This window comes from Oncorhynchus keta, chromosome 25 (genome assembly GCF_023373465.1).
Source record: "Oncorhynchus keta strain PuntledgeMale-10-30-2019 chromosome 25, Oket_V2, whole genome shotgun sequence".
NCBI classification, from domain to species: domain Eukaryota; kingdom Metazoa; phylum Chordata; class Actinopteri; order Salmoniformes; family Salmonidae; genus Oncorhynchus; species Oncorhynchus keta.
Window position 1 is genome coordinate 30,539,805 of NC_068445.1, and position 21,075 is coordinate 30,560,879.

At 45.4% G+C, this 21,075-nt stretch overlaps 1 protein-coding gene and 1 long non-coding RNA gene across 2 annotated transcripts in view; one reads left to right on the forward strand and one right to left on the reverse strand.

Moving 5' to 3' along the window:
* Positions 1-13,861, forward strand: part of LOC118371205 (17-beta-hydroxysteroid dehydrogenase type 3-like) — a 30,121-nt gene extending 16,260 nt beyond the window's left edge. Inside the window, exons 3-11 of the mRNA XM_035756561.2 lie at positions 10,861-10,936; positions 11,059-11,166; positions 11,596-11,663; positions 12,138-12,182; positions 12,456-12,490; positions 12,681-12,762; positions 12,920-12,985; positions 13,331-13,480; positions 13,586-13,861. Of these exons, the coding sequence (XP_035612454.2) occupies positions 10,861-10,936; positions 11,059-11,166; positions 11,596-11,663; positions 12,138-12,182; positions 12,456-12,490; positions 12,681-12,762; positions 12,920-12,985; positions 13,331-13,480; positions 13,586-13,681 (726 nt within the window). The 3' untranslated portion in view covers positions 13,682-13,861. The remainder of the gene's footprint in view (positions 1-10,860; positions 10,937-11,058; positions 11,167-11,595; positions 11,664-12,137; positions 12,183-12,455; positions 12,491-12,680; positions 12,763-12,919; positions 12,986-13,330; positions 13,481-13,585) is intronic.
* LOC127911720 (uncharacterized) lies at positions 1,518-10,110 on the reverse strand. The gene is made up of 4 exons (XR_008079076.1): positions 10,093-10,110; positions 5,343-6,482; positions 3,139-3,214; positions 1,518-1,534 (listed from the first exon to the last, which is right to left on the reverse strand). It is a non-coding gene; the product is annotated as an uncharacterized LOC127911720 (long non-coding RNA).
* Positions 13,862-21,075: the final 7,214 nt, after the last annotated feature.

Here is a 21,075-nt window from a genome sequence, read left to right on the forward strand (position 1 = left end):
TCCTGTGGTTCAACCCTACCTGTCTCTCCATCACTAACTCCTGTGGTTCAACACTACCTGTCTGTCCATCACTAACTCCTGTGGTTCAACACTACCTGTCTGTCCATCACTGACTCCTGTGGTTCAACCCTACCTGTCTGTCCATCACTAACTCCTGTGGTTCAACACTACCTGTCTGTCCATCACTGTGTGGTTCAACCCTACCTGTCTGTCCATCACTAACTCCTGTGGTTCAACCCTACCTGTCTGTCCATCACTAACTCCTGTGGTTCAACACTACCTGTCTCTCCATCACTAACTCCTGTGGTTCAACCCTACCTGTCTGTCCATCACTAACTCCTGTGGTTCAACACTACCTGTCTCTCCATCACTAACTCCAGTGGTTCAACACTACCTGTCTCTCCATCACTAACTCCAGTGGTTCAACACTACCTGTCTCTCCATCACTAACTCCTGTGGTTCAACACTACCTGTCTCTCCATCACTAACTCCTGTGGTTCAACACTACCTGTCTCTCCATCACTAACTCCTGTGGTTCAACACTACCTGTCTCTCCATCACTAACTCCTGTGGTTCAACCCTACCTGTCTGTCCATCACTAACTCCAGTGGTTCAACACTACCTGTCTCTCCATCACTAACTCCTGTGGTTCAACACTACCTGTCTGTCCATCACTAACTCCTGTGGTTCAACCCTACCTGTCTGTCCATCACTAACTCCTGTGGTTCAACACTACCTGTCTGTCCATCACTAACTCCTGTGGTTCAACACTACCTGTCTCTCCATCACTAACTCCTGTGGTTCAACACTACCTGTCTCTCCATCACTAACTCCTGTGGTTCAACCCTACCTGTCTGTCCATCACTAACTCCTGTGGTTCAACACTACCTGTCTCTCCATCACTAACTCCAGTGGTTCAACACTACCTGTCTCTCCATCACTAACTCCAGTGGTTCAACACTACCTGTCTCTCCATCACTAACTCCTGTGGTTCAACACTACCTGTCTCTCCATCACTAACTCCTGTGGTTCAACACTACCTGTCTCTCCATCACTAACTCCTGTGGTTCAACACTACCTGTCTCTCCATCACTAACTCCTGTGGTTCAACCCTACCTGTCTGTCCATCACTAACTCCAGTGGTTCAACACTACCTGTCTCTCCATCACTAACTCCTGTGGTTCAACCCTACCTGTCTGTCCATCACTAACTCCTGTGGTTCAACCCTACCTGTCTGTCTATCACTAACTCCTGTGGTTCAATCCCACCTGTCTATTTATGACTAACTCCTGTGGTTCAACACTACCTGTCTGTCCATCACTAACTCCTGTGGTTCAACACTACCTGTCTGTCCATCACTAACTCCTGTGGTTCAACACTACCTGTCTCTCCATCACTAACTCCTGTGGTTCAACCCTACCTGTCTGTCCATCACTAACTCCTGTGGTTCAACCCTACCTGTCTGTCCATCACTGACTCCTGTGGTTCAATCCTACCTGTCTGTCCATCACTGACTCCTGTGGTTCAACCCTACCTGTCTGTCCATCACTAACTCCTGTGGTTCAACCCTACCTGTCTGTCCATCACTAACTCCTGTGGTTCAACACTACCTGTCTCTCCATCACTAACTCCTGTGGTTCAACACTACCTGTCTGTCCATCACTAACTCCTGTGGTTCAACCCTACCTGTCTGTCCATCACTGACTCCTGTGGTTCAACCCTACCTGTCTGTCCATCACTAACTCCTGTGGTTCAACACTACCTGTCTCATCACTAACTCCTGTGGTTCAACACTACCTGTCTCTCCATCACTAACTCCTGTGGTTCAACCCTACCTGTCTGTCCATCACTAACTCCTGTGGTTCAACCCTACCTGTCTGTCCATCACTAACTCCTGTGGTTCAACACTACCTGTCTGTCCAACACTAACTCCTGTGGTTCAACCCTACCTGTCTGTCCATCACTAACTCCTGTGGTTCAACACTACCTGTCTCTCCATCACTAACTCCTGTGGTTCAACACTACCTGTCTTTCCATCACTAACTCCTGTGGTTCAACCCTACCTGTCTGTCCATCACTAACTCCAGTGGTTCAACACTACCTGTCTCTCCATCACTAACTCCTGTGGTTCAACACTACCTGTCTGTCCATCACTAACTCCTGTGGTTCAACCCTACCTGTCTGTCCATCACTAACTCCTGTGGTTCAACACTACCTGTCTGTCCATCACTAACTCCTGTGGTTCAACACTACCTGTCTGTCCATCACTAACTCCTGTGGTTCAACACTACCTGTCTCTCCATCACTAACTCCTGTGGTTCAACACTACCTGTCTGTCCATCACTAACTCCTGTGGTTCAACCCTACCTGTCTGTCCATCACTAACTCCTGTGGTTCAACACTACCTGTCTCTCCATCACTGTCCAGTGGTTCAACACTACCTGTCTATCACTAACTCCAGTGGTTCAACACTACCTGTCTCTCCATCACTAACTCCTGTGGTTCAACACTACCTGTCTCTCCATCACTAACTCCTGTGGTTCAACCCTACCTGTCTGTCCATCACTAACTCCTGTGGTTCAACACTACCTGTCTCTCCATCACTAACTCCAGTGGTTCAACACTACCTGTCTCTCCATCACTAACTCCTGTGGTTCAACACTACCTGTCTCTCCATCACTAACTCCTGTGGTTCAACACTACCTGTCTCTCCATCACTAACTCCTGTGGTTCAACACTACCTGTCTCTCCATCACTAACTCCTGTGGTTCAACACTACCTGTCTCTCCATCACTAACTCCTGTGGTTCAACCCTACCTGTCTGTCCATCACTAACTCCAGTGGTTCAACACTACCTGTCTCTCCATCACTAACTCCTGTGGTTCAACCCTACCTGTCTGTCCATCACTAACTCCTGTGGTTCAACCCTACCTGTCTGTCTATCACTAACTCCTGTGGTTCACTACCTGTCTCTCCATCATCCCACCTGTCTATTTATGACTAACTCCTGTGGTTCAACACTACCTGTCTGTCCATCACTAACTCCTGTGGTTCAACACTACCTGTCTGTCCATCACTAACTCCTGTGGTTCAACACTACCTGTCTCTCCATCACTAACTCCTGTGGTTCAACCCTACCTGTCTGTCCATCACTAACTCCTGTGGTTCAACCCTACCTGTCTGTCTATCACTAACTCCTGTGGTTCAATCCCACCTGTCTATTTATGACTAACTCCTGTGGTTCAACCCTACCTGTCTGTCCATCACTAACTCCTGTGGTTCAACCCTACCTGTCTGTCCATCACTAACTCCTGTGGTTCAACCCTACCTGTCTGTCCATCACTAACTCCTGTGGTTCAACACTACCTGTCTGTCATCACTGACTCCTGTGGTTCAACACTACCTGTCTGTCCATCACTAACTCCTGTGGTTCAGCCCTACCTGTCTGTCCATCACTAACTCCTGTGGTTCAACCCTACCTGTCTGTCCATCACTGACTCCTGTGGTTCAACACTACCTGTCTGTCCATCACTAACTCCTGTGGTTCAACACTACCTGTCTGTCCATCACTGACTCCTGTGGTTCAACCCTACCTGTCTGTCCATCACTAACTCCTGTGGTTCAACCCTACCTGTCTGTCCATCACTAACTCCTGTGGTTCAACACTACCTGTCTCTCCATCACTAACTCCTGTGGTTCAACCCTACCTGTCTGTCCATCACTAACTCCTGTGGTTCAACACTACCTGTCTCTCCATCACTAACTCCTGTGGTTCAACACTACCTGTCTCTCCATCACTAACTCCAGTGGTTCAACACTACCTGTCTCTCCATCACTAACTCCTGTGGTTCAACACTACCTGTCTCTCCATCACTAACTCCTGTGGTTCAACACTACCTGTCCATCACTCATCACTCTCCATCACTCTCTGTGGTTCAACACTACCTGTCTCTCCATCACTAACTCCTGTGGTTCAACCCTACCTGTCTGTCCATCACTAACTCCTGTGGTTCAACACTACCTGTCTCTCCATCACTAACTCCTGTGGTTCAACACTACCTGTCTGTCCATCACTAACTCCTGTGGTTCAACCCTACCTGTCTGTCCATCACTAACTCCTGTGGTTCAACACTACCTGTCTGTCCATCACTAACTCCTGTGGTTCAACACTACCTGTCTCTCCATCACTAACTCCTGTGGTTCAACACTACCTGTCTCTCCATCACTAACTCCTGTGGTTCAACCCTACCTGTCTGTCCATCACTAACTCCTGTGGTTCAACACTACCTGTCTCTCCATCACTAACTCCAGTGGTTCAACACTACCTGTCTCTCCATCACTAACTCCAGTGGTTCATGTCTCTCCATCACTAACTCCTGTGGTTCAACACTACCTGTCTCTCCATCACTAACTCCTGTGGTTCAACACTACCTGTCTCTCCATCACTAACTCCTGTGGTTCAACACTACCTGTCTCTCCATCACTAACTCCTGTGGTTCAACCCTACCTGTCTGTCCATCACTAACTCCAGTGGTTCAACACTACCTGTCTCTCCATCACTAACTCCTGTGGTTCAACCCTACCTGTCTGTCCATCACTAACTCCTGTGGTTCAACCCTACCTGTCTGTCTATCACTAACTCCTGTGGTTCAATCCCACCTGTCTATTTATGACTAACTCCTGTGGTTCAACACTACCTGTCTGTCCATCACTAACTCCTGTGGTTCAACACTACCTGTCTGTCCATCACTAACTCCTGTGGTTCAACACTACCTGTCTCTCCATCACTAACTCCTGTGGTTCAACCCTACCTGTCTGTCCATCACTAACTCCTGTGGTTCAACCCTACCTGTCTGTCTATCACTAACTCCTGTGGTTCAATCCCACCTGTCTATTTATGACTAACTCCTGTGGTTCAACACTACCTGTCTGTCCATCACTGACTCCTGTGGTTCAATCCTACCTGTCTGTCCATCACTGACTCCTGTGGTTCAACCCTACCTGTCTGTCCATCACTAACTCCTGTGGTTCAACCCTACCTGTCTGTCCATCACTAACTCCTGTGGTTCAACACTACCTGTCTCTCCATCACTAACTCCTGTGGTTCAACACTACCTGTCTGTCCATCACTAACTCCTGTGGTTCACCCTACCTGTCTGTCCATCACTGACTCCTGTGGTTCAACCCTACCTGTCTGTCCATCACTAACTCCTGTGGTTCAACACTACCTGTCTCTCCATCACTAACTCCTGTGGTTCAACCCTACCTGTCTGTCCATCACTAACTCCTGTGGTTCAACCCTACCTGTCTGTCCATCACTAACTCCTGTGGTTCAATCCCACCTGTCTATTTATGACTAACTCCTGTGGTTCAACACTACCTGTCTGTCCATCACTGACTCCTGTGGTTCAATCCTACCTGTCTGTCCATCACTGACTCCTGTGGTTCAACCCTACCTGTCTGTCCATCACTAACTCCTGTGGTTCAACCCTACCTGTCTGTCCATCACTAACTCCTGTGGTTCAACACTACCTGTCTCTCCATCACTAACTCCTGTGGTTCAACACTACCTGTCTGTCCATCACTAACTCCTGTGGTTCAACCCTACCTGTCTGTCCATCACTGACTCCTGTGGTTCAACCCTACCTGTCTGTCCATCACTAACTCCTGTGGTTCAACACTACCTGTCTCTCCATCACTAACTCCTGTGGTTCAACACTACCTGTCTCTCCATCACTAACTCCTGTGGTTCAACCCTACCTGTCTGTCCATCACTAACTCCTGTGGTTCAACCCTACCTGTCTGTCCATCACTAACTCCTGTGGTTCAACACTACCTGTCTCTCCATCACTAACTCCTGTGGTTCAACACTACCTGTCTGTCCATCACTAACTCCTGTGGTTCAACCCTACCTGTCTGTCCATCACTAACTCCTGTGGTTCAACACTACCTGTCTCTCCATCACTAACTCCTGTGGTTCAACCCTACCTGTCTGTCCATCACTAACTCCTGTGGTTCAACACTACCTGTCTCTCCATCACTAACTCCTGTGGTTCAACACTACCTGTCTGTCCATCACTAACTCCTGTGGTTCAACCCTACCTGTCTGTCCATCACTAACTCCTGTGGTTCAACCCTACCTGTCTGTCCATCACTAACTCCTGTGGTTCAACACTACCTGTCTCTCCATCACTAACTCCTGTGGTTCAACACTACCTGTCTCTCCATCACTAACTCCTGTGGTTCAACCCTACCTGTCTGTCCATCACTAACTCCTGTGGTTCAACCCTACCTGTCTGTCCATCACTAACTCCTGTGGTTCAACACTACCTGTCTCTCCATCACTAACTCCTGTGGTTCAACACTACCTGTCTCTCCATCACTAACTCCTGTGGTTCAACACTACCTGTCTGTCCATCACTAACTCCTGTGGTTCAACACTACCTGTCTCTCCATCACTAACTCCTGTGGTTCAACCCTACCTGTCTGTCCATCACTAACTCCTGTGGTTCAACACTACCTGTCTCTCCATCACTAACTCCTGTGGTTCAACCCTACCTGTCTGTCCATCACTAACTCCTGTGGTTCAACACTACCTGTCTCTCCATCACTAACTCCTGTGGTTCAACCCTACCTGTCTGTCCATCACTAACTCCAGTGGTTCAACACTACCTGTCTCTCCATCACTAACTCCTGTGGTTCAACACTACCTGTCTGTCCATCACTAACTCCTGTGGTTCAACCCTACCTGTCTGTCCATCACTAACTCCTGTGGTTCAACACTACCTGTCTCTCCATCACTAACTCCTGTGGTTCAACACTACCTGTCTCTCCATCACTAACTCCTGTTGTTCAACCCTACCTCTCTGTCCATCACTAACTCCAGTGGTTCAACACTACCTGTCTCTCCATCACTAACTCCTGTGGTTCAACCCTACCTGTCTGTCCATCACTAACTCCTGTGGTTCAACACTACCTGTCTCTCCATCACTAACTCCTGTGGTTCAACACTACCTGTCTGTCCATCACTAACTCCTGTGGTTCAACCCTACCTGTCTGTCCATCACTAACTCCTGTGGTTCAACACTACCTGTCTCTCCATCACTAACTCCTGTGGTTCAACACTACCTGTCTCTCCATCACTAACTCCTGTGGTTCAACCCTACCTGTCTGTCCATCACTAACTCCAGTGGTTCAACACTACCTGTCTCTCCATCACTAACTCCTGTGGTTCAACCCTACCTGTCTGTCCATCACTAACTCCAGTGGTTCAACACTACCTGTCTCTTCATCACTAACTCCTGTGGTTCAACACTACCTGTCTGTCCATCACTAACTCCTGTGGTTCAACCCTACCTGTCTGTCCATCACTAACTCCTGTGGTTCAACACTACCTGTCTCTCCATCACTAACTCCTGTGGTTCAACACTACCTGTCTCTCCATCACTAACTCCTGTGGTTCAACCCTACCTGTCTGTCCATCACTAACTCCAGTGGTTCAACACTACCTGTCTCTCCATCACTAACTCCTGTGGTTCAACCCTACCTGTCTGTCCATCACTAACTCCTGTGGTTCAACCCTACCTGTCTGTCTATCACTAACTCCTGTGGTTCAATCCCACCTGTCTATTTATGACTAACTCCTGTGGTTCAACACTACCTGTCTGTCCATCACTAACTCCTGTGGTTCAACACTACCTGTCTGTCCATCACTAACTCCTGTGGTTCAACACTACCTGTCTCTCCATCACTAACTCCTGTGGTTCAACCCTACCTGTCTGTCCATCACTAACTCCTGTGGTTCAACCCTACCTGTCTGTCTATCACTAACTCCTGTGGTTCAATCCCACCTGTCTATTTATGACTAACTCCTGTGGTTCAACACTACCTGTCTGTCCATCACTGACTCCTGTGGTTCAACCCTACCTGTCTGTCCATCACTGACTCCTGTGGTTCAACCCTACCTGTCTGTCCATCACTAACTCCTGTGGTTCAACCCTACCTGTCTGTCCATCACTAACTCCTGTGGTTCAACACTACCTGTCTCTCCATCACTAACTCCTGTGGTTCAACACTACCTGTCTGTCCATCACTAACTCCTGTGGTTCAACCCTACCTGTCTGTCCATCACTGACTCCTGTGGTTCAACCCTACCTGTCTGTCCATCACTAACTCCTGTGGTTCAACACTACCTGTCTCTCCATCACTAACTCCTGTGGTTCAACACTACCTGTCTCTCCATCACTAACTCCTGTGGTTCAACCCTACCTGTCTGTCCATCACTAACTCCTGTGGTTCAACCCTACCTGTCTGTCCATCACTAACTCCTGTGGTTCAACACTACCTGTCTCTCCATCACTAACTCCTGTGGTTCAACACTACCTGTCTCTCCATCACTAACTCCTGTGGTTCAACACTACCTGTCTGTCCATCACTAACTCCTGTGGTTCAACACTACCTGTCTCTCCATCACTAACTCCTGTGGTTCAACACTACCTGTCTGTCCATCACTAACTCCTGTGGTTCAACACTACATGTCTCTCCATCACTAACTCCTGTGGTTCAACACTACCTGTCTGTCCATCACTAACTCCTGTGGTTCAACCCTACCTGTCTGTCCATCACTAACTCCAGTGGTTCAACACTACCTGTCTCTCCATCACTAACTCCTGTGGTTCAACACTACCTGTCTCTCCATCACTAACTCCTGTGGTTCAACACTACCTGTCTCTCCATCACTAACTCCTGTGGTTCAACCCTACCTGTCTGTCCATCACTAACTCCTGTGGTTCAACACTACCTGTCTCTCCATCACTAACTCCAGTGGTTCAACACTACCTGTCTCTCCATCACTAACTCCAGTGGTTCAACACTACCTGTCTCTCCATCACTAACTCCTGTGGTTCAACACTACCTGTCTCTCCATCACTAACTCCTGTGGTTCAACACTACCTGTCTCTCCATCACTAACTCCTGTGGTTCAACACTACCTGTCTCTCCATCACTAACTCCTGTGGTTCAACCCTACCTGTCTGTCCATCACTAACTCCAGTGGTTCAACACTACCTGTCTCTCCATCACTAACTCCTGTGGTTCAACCCTACCTGTCTGTCCATCACTAACTCCTGTGGTTCAACCCTACCTGTCTGTCTATCACTAACTGCTGTGGTTCAATCCCACCTGTCTATTTATGACTAACTCCTGTGGTTCAACCCTACCTGTCTGTCCATCACTAACTCCTGTGGTTCAACCCTACCTGTCTGTCCATCACTAACTCCTGTGGTTCAACACTACCTGTCTCTCCATCACTAACTCCTGTGGTTCAACCCTACCTGTCTGTCCATCACTAACTCCTGTGGTTCAACCCTACCTGTCTGTCCATCACTAACTCCTGTGGTTCAACACTACCTGTCTGTCCATCACTAACTCCTGTGGTTCAACACTACCTGTCTCTCCATCACTAACTCCTGTGGTTCAACACTACCTGTCTGTCCATCACTAACTCCTGTGGTTCAACACTACCTGTCTCTCCATCACTAACTCCTGTGGTTCAACCCTACCTGTCTGTCCATCACTAACTCCAGTGGTTCAACACTACCTGTCTCTCCATCACTAACTCCTGTGGTTCAACACTACCTGTCTGTCCATCACTAACTCCTGTGGTTCAACCCTACCTGTCTGTCCATCACTAACTCCTGTGGTTCAACACTACCTGTCTGTCCATCACTAACTCCTGTGGTTCAACACTACCTGTCTCTCCATCACTAACTCCTGTGGTTCAACACTACCTGTCTCTCCATCACTAACTCCTGTGGTTCAACCCTACCTGTCTGTCCATCACTAACTCCTGTGGTTCAACACTACCTGTCTCTCCATCACTAACTCCTGTGGTTCAACACTACCTGTCTCTCCATCACTAACTCCTGTGGTTCAACACTACCTGTCTCTCCATCACTAACTCCTGTGGTTCAACCCTACCTGTCTGTCCATCACTAACTCCTGTGGTTCAACCCTACCTGTCTGTCCATCACTAACTCCTGTGGTTCAACCCTACCTGTCTGTCCATCACTAACTCCTGTGGTTCAACCCTACCTGTCTCTCCATCACTAACTCCTGTGGTTCAGCCCTACCTGACTGTCCATCACTAACTCCTGTGGTTCAACACTACCTGTCTCTCCATCACTAACTCCTGTGGTTCAAGCCTACCTGTCTCTCCATCACTAACTCCTGTGGTTCAATCCTACCTGTCTGTCCATCACTAACTCCTGTGGTTCAGCCCTACCTGACTGTCCATCACTAACTCCTGTGGTTCAACACTACCTGTCTGTCCATCACTGACTCCTGTGGTTCAACACTACCTGTCTGTCCATCACTAACTCCTGTGGTTCAGCCCTACCTGTCTGTCCATCACTAACTCCTGTGGTTCAATCCCACCTGTCTATTTATCACTAACTCCTGTGGTTCAACCCTACCTGTCTGTCCATCACTAACTCCTGTGGTTCAATCCCACCTGTCTATTTATCACTAACTCCTGTGGTTCAACACTACCTGTCTGTCCATCACTGACTCCTGTGGTTCAACACTACCTGTCTGTCCATCACTAACTCCTGTGGTTCAACCCTACCTGTCTGTCCATCACTAACTCCTGTGGTTCAACACTACCTGTCTGTCCATCACTAACTCCTGTGGTTCAACACTACCTGTCTGTCCATCACCAACTCCTGTGGTTCAATCCCACCTGTCTATTTATCACTAACTCCTGTGGTTCAACACTACCTGTCTGTCCATCACCAACTCCTGTGGTTCAAGCCTACCTGTCTATTTATCACTAACTCCTGTGGTTCCATCCCACTTGTGCAGCTGGCAGGACGTGGGCTGAACGTGGTGATCCTGAGCAGAACCAAGGACAAACTGGATCGAGTGGCACTGGAGATAGGTGGGAGGAACTAACATCCTTCTTCTTCTGGGATGAGCAACATTGTCATTGGGGACTGTTTAGGTCAATGGGATCAATGATGTATCTATTGATCTTCATTCCGTGACATTGCTCTTTCACAGAAGAAACCACGGGTCAGAAAGTGAAAGTGATCGTAGCCGACTTCACTGAGGATGACATGTACGAGTGCATTAAGGAGAAGCTGAAAGACTTAAATATTGGTGTATTAGGTACGTGGTTTTCAGATTTTTGTAAGTGCAGTAAGTTAAAACTGCGTTTATAAACGGGGTGGTTTGAGCTCTAAATGATGATTGTCTGAAAGTCATGGTATATCAGACTATATTCCACGGCTATGACAAAACATATCTATATTTTGAAGGTTCTAATTACGTTGGTAACCAGTTTTTATTAGCAATAAGGCACAATAAGGGTTTGTGGTATATGGCCAACATACCACAGCTAACGGCTGTATCCAGGTATTCCATGTTGCGTTGTGCGTTCAGAACAGCCCTAAGCCTTGGTACATTGGCCATATACCACACCTCCTTGAGACTTATTGCTTAAGTATAGTATTATAAATAAGATAAGGAGAAATAATGATCTCCAAAAATGGTCTACCTAATGTCAATGAAAGTGAACATTTTATCCAATCCACACAGTGAATAACGTGGGGATTCTACCCAGTCATATTCCCTGCAAGTTCCTGCAGACTAAATACCTGGAACAGGTGAGAGGAGTCAGACACTATTGGTTATCTATTAGCCTGTCCTCGTACCACACATGTCCTCGTACCTCACATGTCCTCGTACCTCACATGTCCTCGTACCTCACATGTCCTCGTACCTCACATGTCCTCGTACCACACATGTCCTCGTACCACACATGTCCTCGTACCTCACATGTCCTCGTACCTCACATGTCCTCGTACCTCACATGTCCTCGTACCTCACATGTCCTCGTACCACACATGTCCTCGTACCACACATGTCCTCGTACCTCACATGTCCTCGTACCACACATGTCCTCGTACCTCACATGTCCTCGTACCTCACATGTCCTCGTACCTCACATGTCCTCGTACCACACATGTCCTCGTACCTCACATGTCCTCGTACCTACATTGATGTTTGATGTTACCTGGTGGGAGACGGAAGAAAAGGAAAGGGAAACACACTTCACTATTGTATTTTTTTCCTTCCAGAAAATTACTAAAGTGATCAACTGCAATGTGAAAGCCTTGGTCAAGGTGGGTAGACTTACTGCTATTGAATTGCATCAGGTGTTTATGCTTAAAAAGGTATACCTCAGGATGTTGGCAATGACGCCCTTTATCTACTTCCCCAGAGTCAGATGAACTCTTGGATACCATTTTTATGTCTCTGTGTCCTGTATGAGGGAAGTTATAGGTAGTTTCGCGGGCCAATGATAATTAGCGTTAGCGCAATGAGTGGAAGTCTATGGGTATCGCTTTAGGTGTCTTCTTGTTTTTAACGGACTTGTCTTATACTTTATCCCACAGATGTGCCAAATAGTCCTGCCAGGGATGGAGATGAGGTGTTTTTGGAGAGAGGTTTTCCTCAATATAATATTGAGACTTCACACTGTCAATTAATCAAAAGTCCAGTTTACTGAAATTGTCTGTTGATTGCTTGATGAACATATGTTGATGAATGTTAGGAGTAGAGCTTGAGTAGTCCTGACCAGAGCCATGTATTTGGATGTATATTCTCTTATGCCCTTACAGAGGGAAGGGAATGATCGTGAACATCTCCTCTGGTGTGGCCAGTGTTCCTTCCCCCATATACACCATGTACTGCGCATCAAAGGCTAGTACAGATCTGCTCTGTCTTTCACTTTGAAATCGCTTCTCTTAGCTTAATTTAAGTACAGGATGATCAGTAAGTTGTTGAAAAATTATTCTGGAATTAGTTTAACAAATAATCAAAGTGATTTCAATGTTTCTATGTGTCGGTCTTTGTCCAGGTGTTTGTGGAGAGGTTCTCTCAAGGTCTGCAGGCTGAATATAAAGCTAAAGGAGTCATGATACAGGTGCAGTGATACATCTAAGCAGCAGTGTGCATGGATCTATTTTACATTCATACGAAAGGGGGAAGGGTGCTCAAATGATCCGTATGTGCACTGACTGTGTACTGGGGATCTGCTATCAGAGCTGGGGTGAATTCTATAGAAATTCAGTCAGTTTAGCTGGTGAACTGAAATTCTAGCTTAATCAATCATTTAAAAAAGTACTCAAGGGAAATAAATGCCACTTTTCAATTGGAAGTTGAATTCACTTCCACACTTGACTGATTTGAAATGGAACTGATCTCTGACTTTGTCTGCTCTATTTGTCTGATTTACTCTATTTATCATTCCTGTATCTCTGTGTCACAGGCAGTGGCTCCATTTGGCGTGTCCACCCCCATGACAGGCTACCAGAAGCCAAACATGGTGACCCTGACAGCAGAGGACTTTGTCAGGTCGTCCCTGGAGTACCTCCTAGCCGGGGACAAGACCTACGGCAGCATTTGTCACACAGTACTGGTAAAACACAAGAGAACATGTACAGATTTGGAAAGGATAAGTATTTACAGTGTATAGTTAGAGCCATCACTGAAACCATGCCACTTGCCTCTCTCCCTCCTACAGGGTTGGATGGTAAAGACAGTTCCCAAGCAGATCCTCCATAGTGAGATCATGCAGGACAGTCTACTGGAATATGTGAAGAAAAGACTGGGGAAATAGGTGATAGATCACACATACACTATTTTGTCATCATATACTGTGCTTTCAGAAAGTATTCACACCCCTTGACTTTTTCCACATTTTGTTGTGTTACGGCCTGAAATTGATTAAATTGAGATTGTGTAAATGGCCCATAATGTTTTTAAACATTTTTAGAAATGAATAAAAATTTAAAGCTGACATTTCTTGAGTCAATAGGTATTCAACCCCTTTGTTATGGCAAGCCTAAATAAGTTCAGGAGTAAAAATGTCCTTAACAAGTCACATAAGTTGCATGGACTAACTCTGTGCTCAATATTATTGTTTAACATGATTTTTGAATAACTACCGCATCTCTGTACCCCACACATACAATTGTCTGCAAGGTTCAGTTGAGCAGTGAATTTCAAAACACAGATTCAACCACAAAGACCAGGGAGGCATTCCAATGCCTCGCAAAGAAGGGCACCTATGGTCGAAAAAAAAAAAATAATAATAATAAAAAAGCAGATATTGAATATCCTTTGAGCATGCTGAAGTTAATAATTACACTTTGTCACTTCAAATTAAAACTTCTTAGGGCTAGGCCCCTTTTTCTCCACTTCCTGTCTGAACTATGTGCCCAAAGTAAACTGCCTGTTGCTCAGGCCCTGAAGAAAGGATATTTTTTTTAATGTTTTACCTTTATTTAACTAGGCAAGCCAGTTAAGAACAAATTCTTATTTTCAATGACGGCCTAGGAACAGTGGGTTAACTGCCTGTTCAGGGCAGAACGACAGATTTGTACCTTGTCAGCTCGGGGATTTGAACTTGCAACCTTCCGGTTACTAGTCCAACACTCTAACCACTAGGCTACCCTGCCGCCCAAGTGCATATGCATATATACTATTTGAAAGAAAACACTGATGTTTGTAGAAATGTAAAAATGTAAAAATAATTTAGGAGAATATAACACAACATATATGGTAGGAGAAAATCCAAAGAAAAACCAACCAGAAATGTCTTGTTTTGAGAGACCATCCTCTTAGAATGGCAAGTACATTTTGAAAATAAGCTCCCTGGATGCAATTCCCATGGCTTCCACATGGTGTCAGTAGTATATGTTCAAGGTTTCAGGCTTGTAACTTCAAAAATGAAGAAGAAATATCAATTTTAGTACAGGGACACAGTCTTGGAAATTCATGTTTGCGTGCCATGAAGACAGGACACACCTGATAAAATCGGTTTCCTATTGAACATACTTCTTTCCGTAAGAAATATTGTAGTTTGATTACATTTTAGGGTATCTAAGGGGTAAATAGAAACTTTTGACTTTTGACTGATTTTCGGATTCCTTTCTCTGCATGTTGAACGAGTGGATTACTCAAATTGATGGCGCCAACTGAACTGACTTTTTGGAATATAAAGAAGGATTTTATCTAACAAAACGACACTACATGTTATAACTGGAACCCTTTGGATGACAAATCAGAGGAAGATTTTCAGAAAGTAAGTGAATATGTAAATCGCTATTTGTGAATTTATGAAACCTGTGCCGGTGAAAAAATATTTAGATGTGGGGCACCGTCCTCAAACAATCACATGGCATGCTTTCACTGTAATGACTACTGTAAATCGGACAGTGCAGTTAGATTAACAATAATTTAACCTTTAAACAGGTTTAATAACCATGATTTTTCTGATGATTTATTTGAATTGCGCGCCATCCAGTGTCACCGGAAGTTGTCCGGCTAGCGGGATGCCCCTTACACCCAGTCACTGCAAAGATACAGGCGTTCTTTGTAACTCAGTTGACGGAGAGGAAGGAAACCACTCAGGGATTTCACCATGAGGCCACTGGAGACTTTAAAACAGCTAGAGTTTAATGGCTGTGATTGAGGATGGACCAACAACATTGCAGTTACTCCACAATACTGACAGAGTGAAAATAAGGAAGCCTGTACAGAATAAAAAATATTCCAAAACATGCATCCTGTTTGCAACAAGGCACTAAATACTGCAAAAAATGTGGCAGTTAACTTTCTTTCCTGAATACAAAGTGTTATGTTTGTGGCAAATCCAATACAACACATTACTGAGTACCACTCACCATATTTTCAAGTGTCGTGGTGGTTGCATCATGTTATGGGTATGCTTGTAATTGTTAAGGACTGGGAGTGCTATAAAGTCAAAAAGTTATGACCGAGTCAGAAAGTTGGCTGTCAGAAGTTTTACAATATAGGTTCACCTTTAATCCATCTACAGTATGTGCATATTTCAAGATATGGCATATGAGGGTGTGATGAGGTACCCAATGGGTTCAACGGTATTTCTGTCAACAATCATCTGGAAAAAAACTTTTCTTAAAAACTGGAAATCAAATGACCATCCATCATCAAGACAGTGGATGAATCAAATGCATTAATATCTAAATACAACATTACAAAAACATTACAAGTACCAGAGATATTCAAATGATGAGGAATGAGAGAAATGATGGAGTGTGTGTGTGTGTGTGTGTGGGGAGGGGGCTGTGAGTGTGCACAGAGACAGTGCAAAAATAAAAAGTCGATAAAGATACAAGTAGAACTCAGATAGTCCGCATAGCCATTTTGATAGCAGATTTTACAGGTCTTCCTACTACACCGCCTGATATAGATGTCTTGGATAGCAGGGACCTCGGCCCCAGTGATGTACTGGGCTGTCTGCACGACCCTCTGTAGTGCCATGCGATCGAGGGCAGTGCTATTGCCATACCAGGTAGTGATGCAGCCAGTCAAAACGCTCTCTATGGTACAGCTGTAGAACTTTGAGGGTTTGAGGGCCAAACTTTCCTCCTGAGGGGGAAGAGCCGCTGTCACGCCTTCTTCACGACTGTGTGCGTGTGTTTGGACCATTTAAAGTCTAGTGATTTGGACACCGAGGAACTTGAAGCTCTCGACCTGCTCTACTGCAGCCCCGTTCATATGGATGGGGGTGTGCTCATTCTCCCTGTTTCCTGTAGTCCATGTTCAGCTCCTTGGTCTTACTGACTTTAAGGGAGAGATTGTTGTTCTGGCATCACACTGACAGGTCAACGACGTCCTCCCTGTAGGCTGACTCATCATCGCCTTTGATCAGGCCTACCACCATCGTGTCGTCAGCAAACTTGATGGTGTTGGACAAGTGCGTGGCAACACAGCCATGGGTGAACAGGGAGTACAGGAGGGGACTAAGCACACAACCCTGTGGGGCCCCTGTGTTGAAGGGTCAGCTTGGCAGAGGGGATGTTGCCTACCTTCACCACATGGGGTCAGCCAGTTAGGAAGTACAGGATCCAGTTGCAAGGGAGGTTTTCAGACCCAGAATCCTAAGCTTGGTGACAAATGGTGTTGAACTCTGAGCTGTAGTCAATTAACAGAGTTCTCAAATAGCTATTCCTCTTATCTAGGTGGGTGAGGAAAGTGTGGAGAGCAACTGAGATTGTTTAAGAAAAAAGTGACGTAAAAAAATAAGTAAATAATTTACAAATAATTAAAAGAGCAGCATTAAAATAACTGTAGCGAGGCTATATACAGGAAGTACCGGTACAGAGTCAATGTGCGGGGGCACAGGTTAGCATTCACTGTGAGGTTTACATCTGTTGTATTTCGTGCATGTGACAAATACAATTCGATTTCAAAACTGAAACCTACTTGAAGGTAACAGTGCTCACTTTTGCCCCTAGTGGCAGGTTTCCTCATCATCGCCCAACATCCTCAGAGAAAGTCCCTACGTGGAATACTGACTTGTATCACGTGTGACCTGGTTGTAAAGAACACTGCTCATAAATTTAATTGAAGAACAGAGTGAAGACGTGAGACTGGAGCCATATCTCCACACACACACACACTGTCTGTAACTCGTATCAGTGTAGTCTCATCCAGGGTGCGAGACAGACAGCCAGTCTGTCTGTCTACGCTTTTCAGTAAACCACTAAAAATATTAACATATAAGCTTTAAAAAATGTAAGCCTTAACTGTGGGAGGATGTGAACAACAGCTAATCAACAAGGCCACTTATAAGAATAAAATATAACTTTCCATCCCACTTACCGGTAGCTGATGTTGTTCCAGCTTGTCAGAGCAGGTTGACTGGCTAAGCACAGTGTGACTGGAGTGATTGGACATGATGCATTATCTTCATATGGTATAGGAGAAAGATGGGAATAGAGTCAGAGAATATACATTAGATAGAGGAAGAAAGGGAGAGATGAGAAGGAGAGATGATAGATGTTGAGAGGGAGGAGGTTAGATTGACCGAGAACAAAATCTTCGCTAGTTCTGCATATTACTGTCGGAGTCCCTTCAAGACCGAGACAGAGAGAGAAAGAGATTGAGCGAGAGGAGGGTAAACAAACAGTTAACTCATTATCAACACACAGCAAGACACAGGGGAGAAAGACAGACACACACACATATGCACGCATTTGCAAAAGGCAGGCAGGCAAGAACAACCCCCCCCCCCCATTGTTCAGCATGTCGTGTGTTTCTCACTGATAAACCACAGTAATGGGAGCATATTAGGATGGCTATCATTATTTCAAAGAATGTAACATGCATTGTTTTTAGTCTGTGTCACTATCTAGTGGCAGTTTATCGTCATCACAAGCAGAAACACAGGAAGTTATGATTATGTTACATTTTATCAGGAAATATATATATATATATATTTTAATTGAACCAGGCAAGTCAGTTAAGAACAAATTCTTATTTACAGTGACGGCCTACGCCGGCCAAACCCGGACGACACTGGTCCAATTGTGCGCCACCCAATGCGACTCCCAACCACGGCCGGATGTGATACAGCCTGGAATCAAACCAGGGACTGTAGTGACGCCTCTTGCACTGAGATGCAGTGCCTTAGACCGCTGCCCAAATTGATCCAGAGATGCCCAAAGCCTAGTTCCTGCACCTTGGCTCCAAAGAGGAGTAGGATGACAGTGCTAACCCTAAGCCTAAAATGGTAATACATTGTACAGCCGTTACCTTAAAGCTAGTCATAGCCCTGAGCCAAACCCTACCCAGATAACAAAATGTATCTGGGCTGGACCTGGCCCTCAATGACCACCTTTTTCCGGTCCACATTTGGTTTGGAATTACAGTCCTGAAGTGGCCCAGATGCAGCTGCCTTAAGCCAGCCAGAGACGACCCAATGTGAAACCTCATGTCAGCCAGCAATTCAACAATGGATCCCTAGATTAAAACCAGACATCTACCATTAGAAAGACTCATTTGGGACAACAAATTCCCTGAGCCACCTTCATTGGGCCAGAGCTTCCCCTGAATTAAGTGACCTGTACACACGTGAGACATAATTACAGCAATAAAAAGAAGACATTATTAGCCTGTTCAACCTATCTTTTGTATCATCTGAGATTCCAAAGATTGGAAAGCTGCCACATTCTTCCCCCTCTTCAAAGGGGGAGACACTCTAGACCCAAACTGCTATAGACCTACATCTATCCTTCCCTGCCTTTCTAAGGTCTTCGAAAGCCAAGTTAACAAACAGATCACAGACCATTTCGAATCCCACCGTACCTTCTCCGCTATGCAATCTAGCTTCCGAGCTGGTCATGGGTGCACCTCAGCCACCCCCAAGGTCCTAAACGATATAACTTCCATCAATAATAGACAATACTGTGCAGCCATCTTCATCGACCTGGCCAAGGCTTTCGACTCTGTCAATCACCACATTCTTATTGGCAGACTCAACAGCCTTGGTTTATCAAATGATTGCCTCGCCTGGTTCACCAACTACTTCTCTGATAGGGTTCAGTGTGTCAAATCGGAGGGCCTATTGTCCGGACCTCTAGCAATCTCTATGGGGATTCCACAGGGTTCAATTCTCGGGCCGGCTCTCTTCTCTGTATACATCAATGATGTCGCTCTTGCTGCTGGTGATTCTCTGATCCACCTCTACGCAGACGACACCATTCTGTATACCTCTGGCCCTTCTTTGGACACTGTGATAACTAACCTCCGACGAGCTTCAATGCCATTCAACTGTCCTTCCGTGGCCTCCAACTGCTTTTAAATGCAAGTAAAACTAAATGCATGCTCTTCAACCGATCGCTGCCCGCACCTGTCCTCCCATCCAGCATCACTACTCTGGGCGGTTCTGACCAAGAATATGTGGACAACTACAAATACCTAGGTGTCTGGTTAGACTGTAAACTCTGCTTCCAGACCCACATTAAGCATCTCCAATCCAAAATTAAATATAGAATTGGCTTCCTATTTTGCAACAAAGCATCCTTCACTAATGCTGCCAAACATACCCTCGTAAAACTGACTATCCTACCGATCCTCGACTTTGGCAATGTGTTATGAGAATTATGTTCTCAAGGTTCATAACCCAATTCAATTATACTACTCAGTCTGCAACTCAGAATTTGTAAGATACTGGTCGAATGAAACAGACGGAGGCCCAGCTAAAATGGTCAAAAAGGTTTATTCACGAGAGCGCTGGTCTGTTGTACAAAACCATTCATTTTATACTGGCTTCTTACGCACATACTTTCACACACAAACATTAGGTATCCTATGCACACACTGTCCTGCTACCCAGCCGACAAAGATTTGGGGAGTCCGTGAGAATCACTCCCCGTCCTTCCTCAAGATAGGGAGACCCTGGGAAGTACTCTCAGTGGCCCCCAGCCAAGGTCGGCACCGAATCCTGCTCAGACAGTGTCACGTTCTGACCTTTATTTCCTTTGTTTTGTATTTATCTAGTATGGTCAGGGCGTGAGTTGGGTGGGCAGTCTAGGTTTGTTTTTCTATGATTTGGGTATTTCTATGTTTCGGCCTAGTATGGTTCTCAATCAGAGGCAGGTGTCATTAGTTGTCTCTGATTGAGAATCATACTTAGGTAGCCTGGGTTGCACTGTTTGTTTGTGGGTGATTGTCTATGTTGATGGCTTGTTTCAGCGCAGCTCGCATTAGCTTCACGGTTGTTATTTTGTTTACTGTTTTTGTATAGTGTTTCAGTGTTCAGTTCTTTCTTTAATTAAACATTCAACATGAACACATATCACGCTGCATTTTGGTCCTCCGATCCTTCTCGCCTCTCCTCCTCAGATGGAGAGGAGGACGACCGTGACAGACAGTCTGTTTTTAAGATACTATAGTAGACATATTGTACAGATATATTGTTATACCATAATTCTGACTAAAAACTACACTCACGGATATATAATTCTACTGACTAAAACCACACACATCATTAGAATAATCTCATGATTCTAACCAATTTCATACAATCATCTGGTTTCAGGGTGGAATATTCTAATAATTAATTTCAACATATGAATCCTATTGACACAATGTAATTTACAAAATAGCCTCCAACACTCTACTCAACAAATTGAATGCAGTCTATCACAGTGCCTTCTGTTTTGTCACAAAAGCCCCATATAC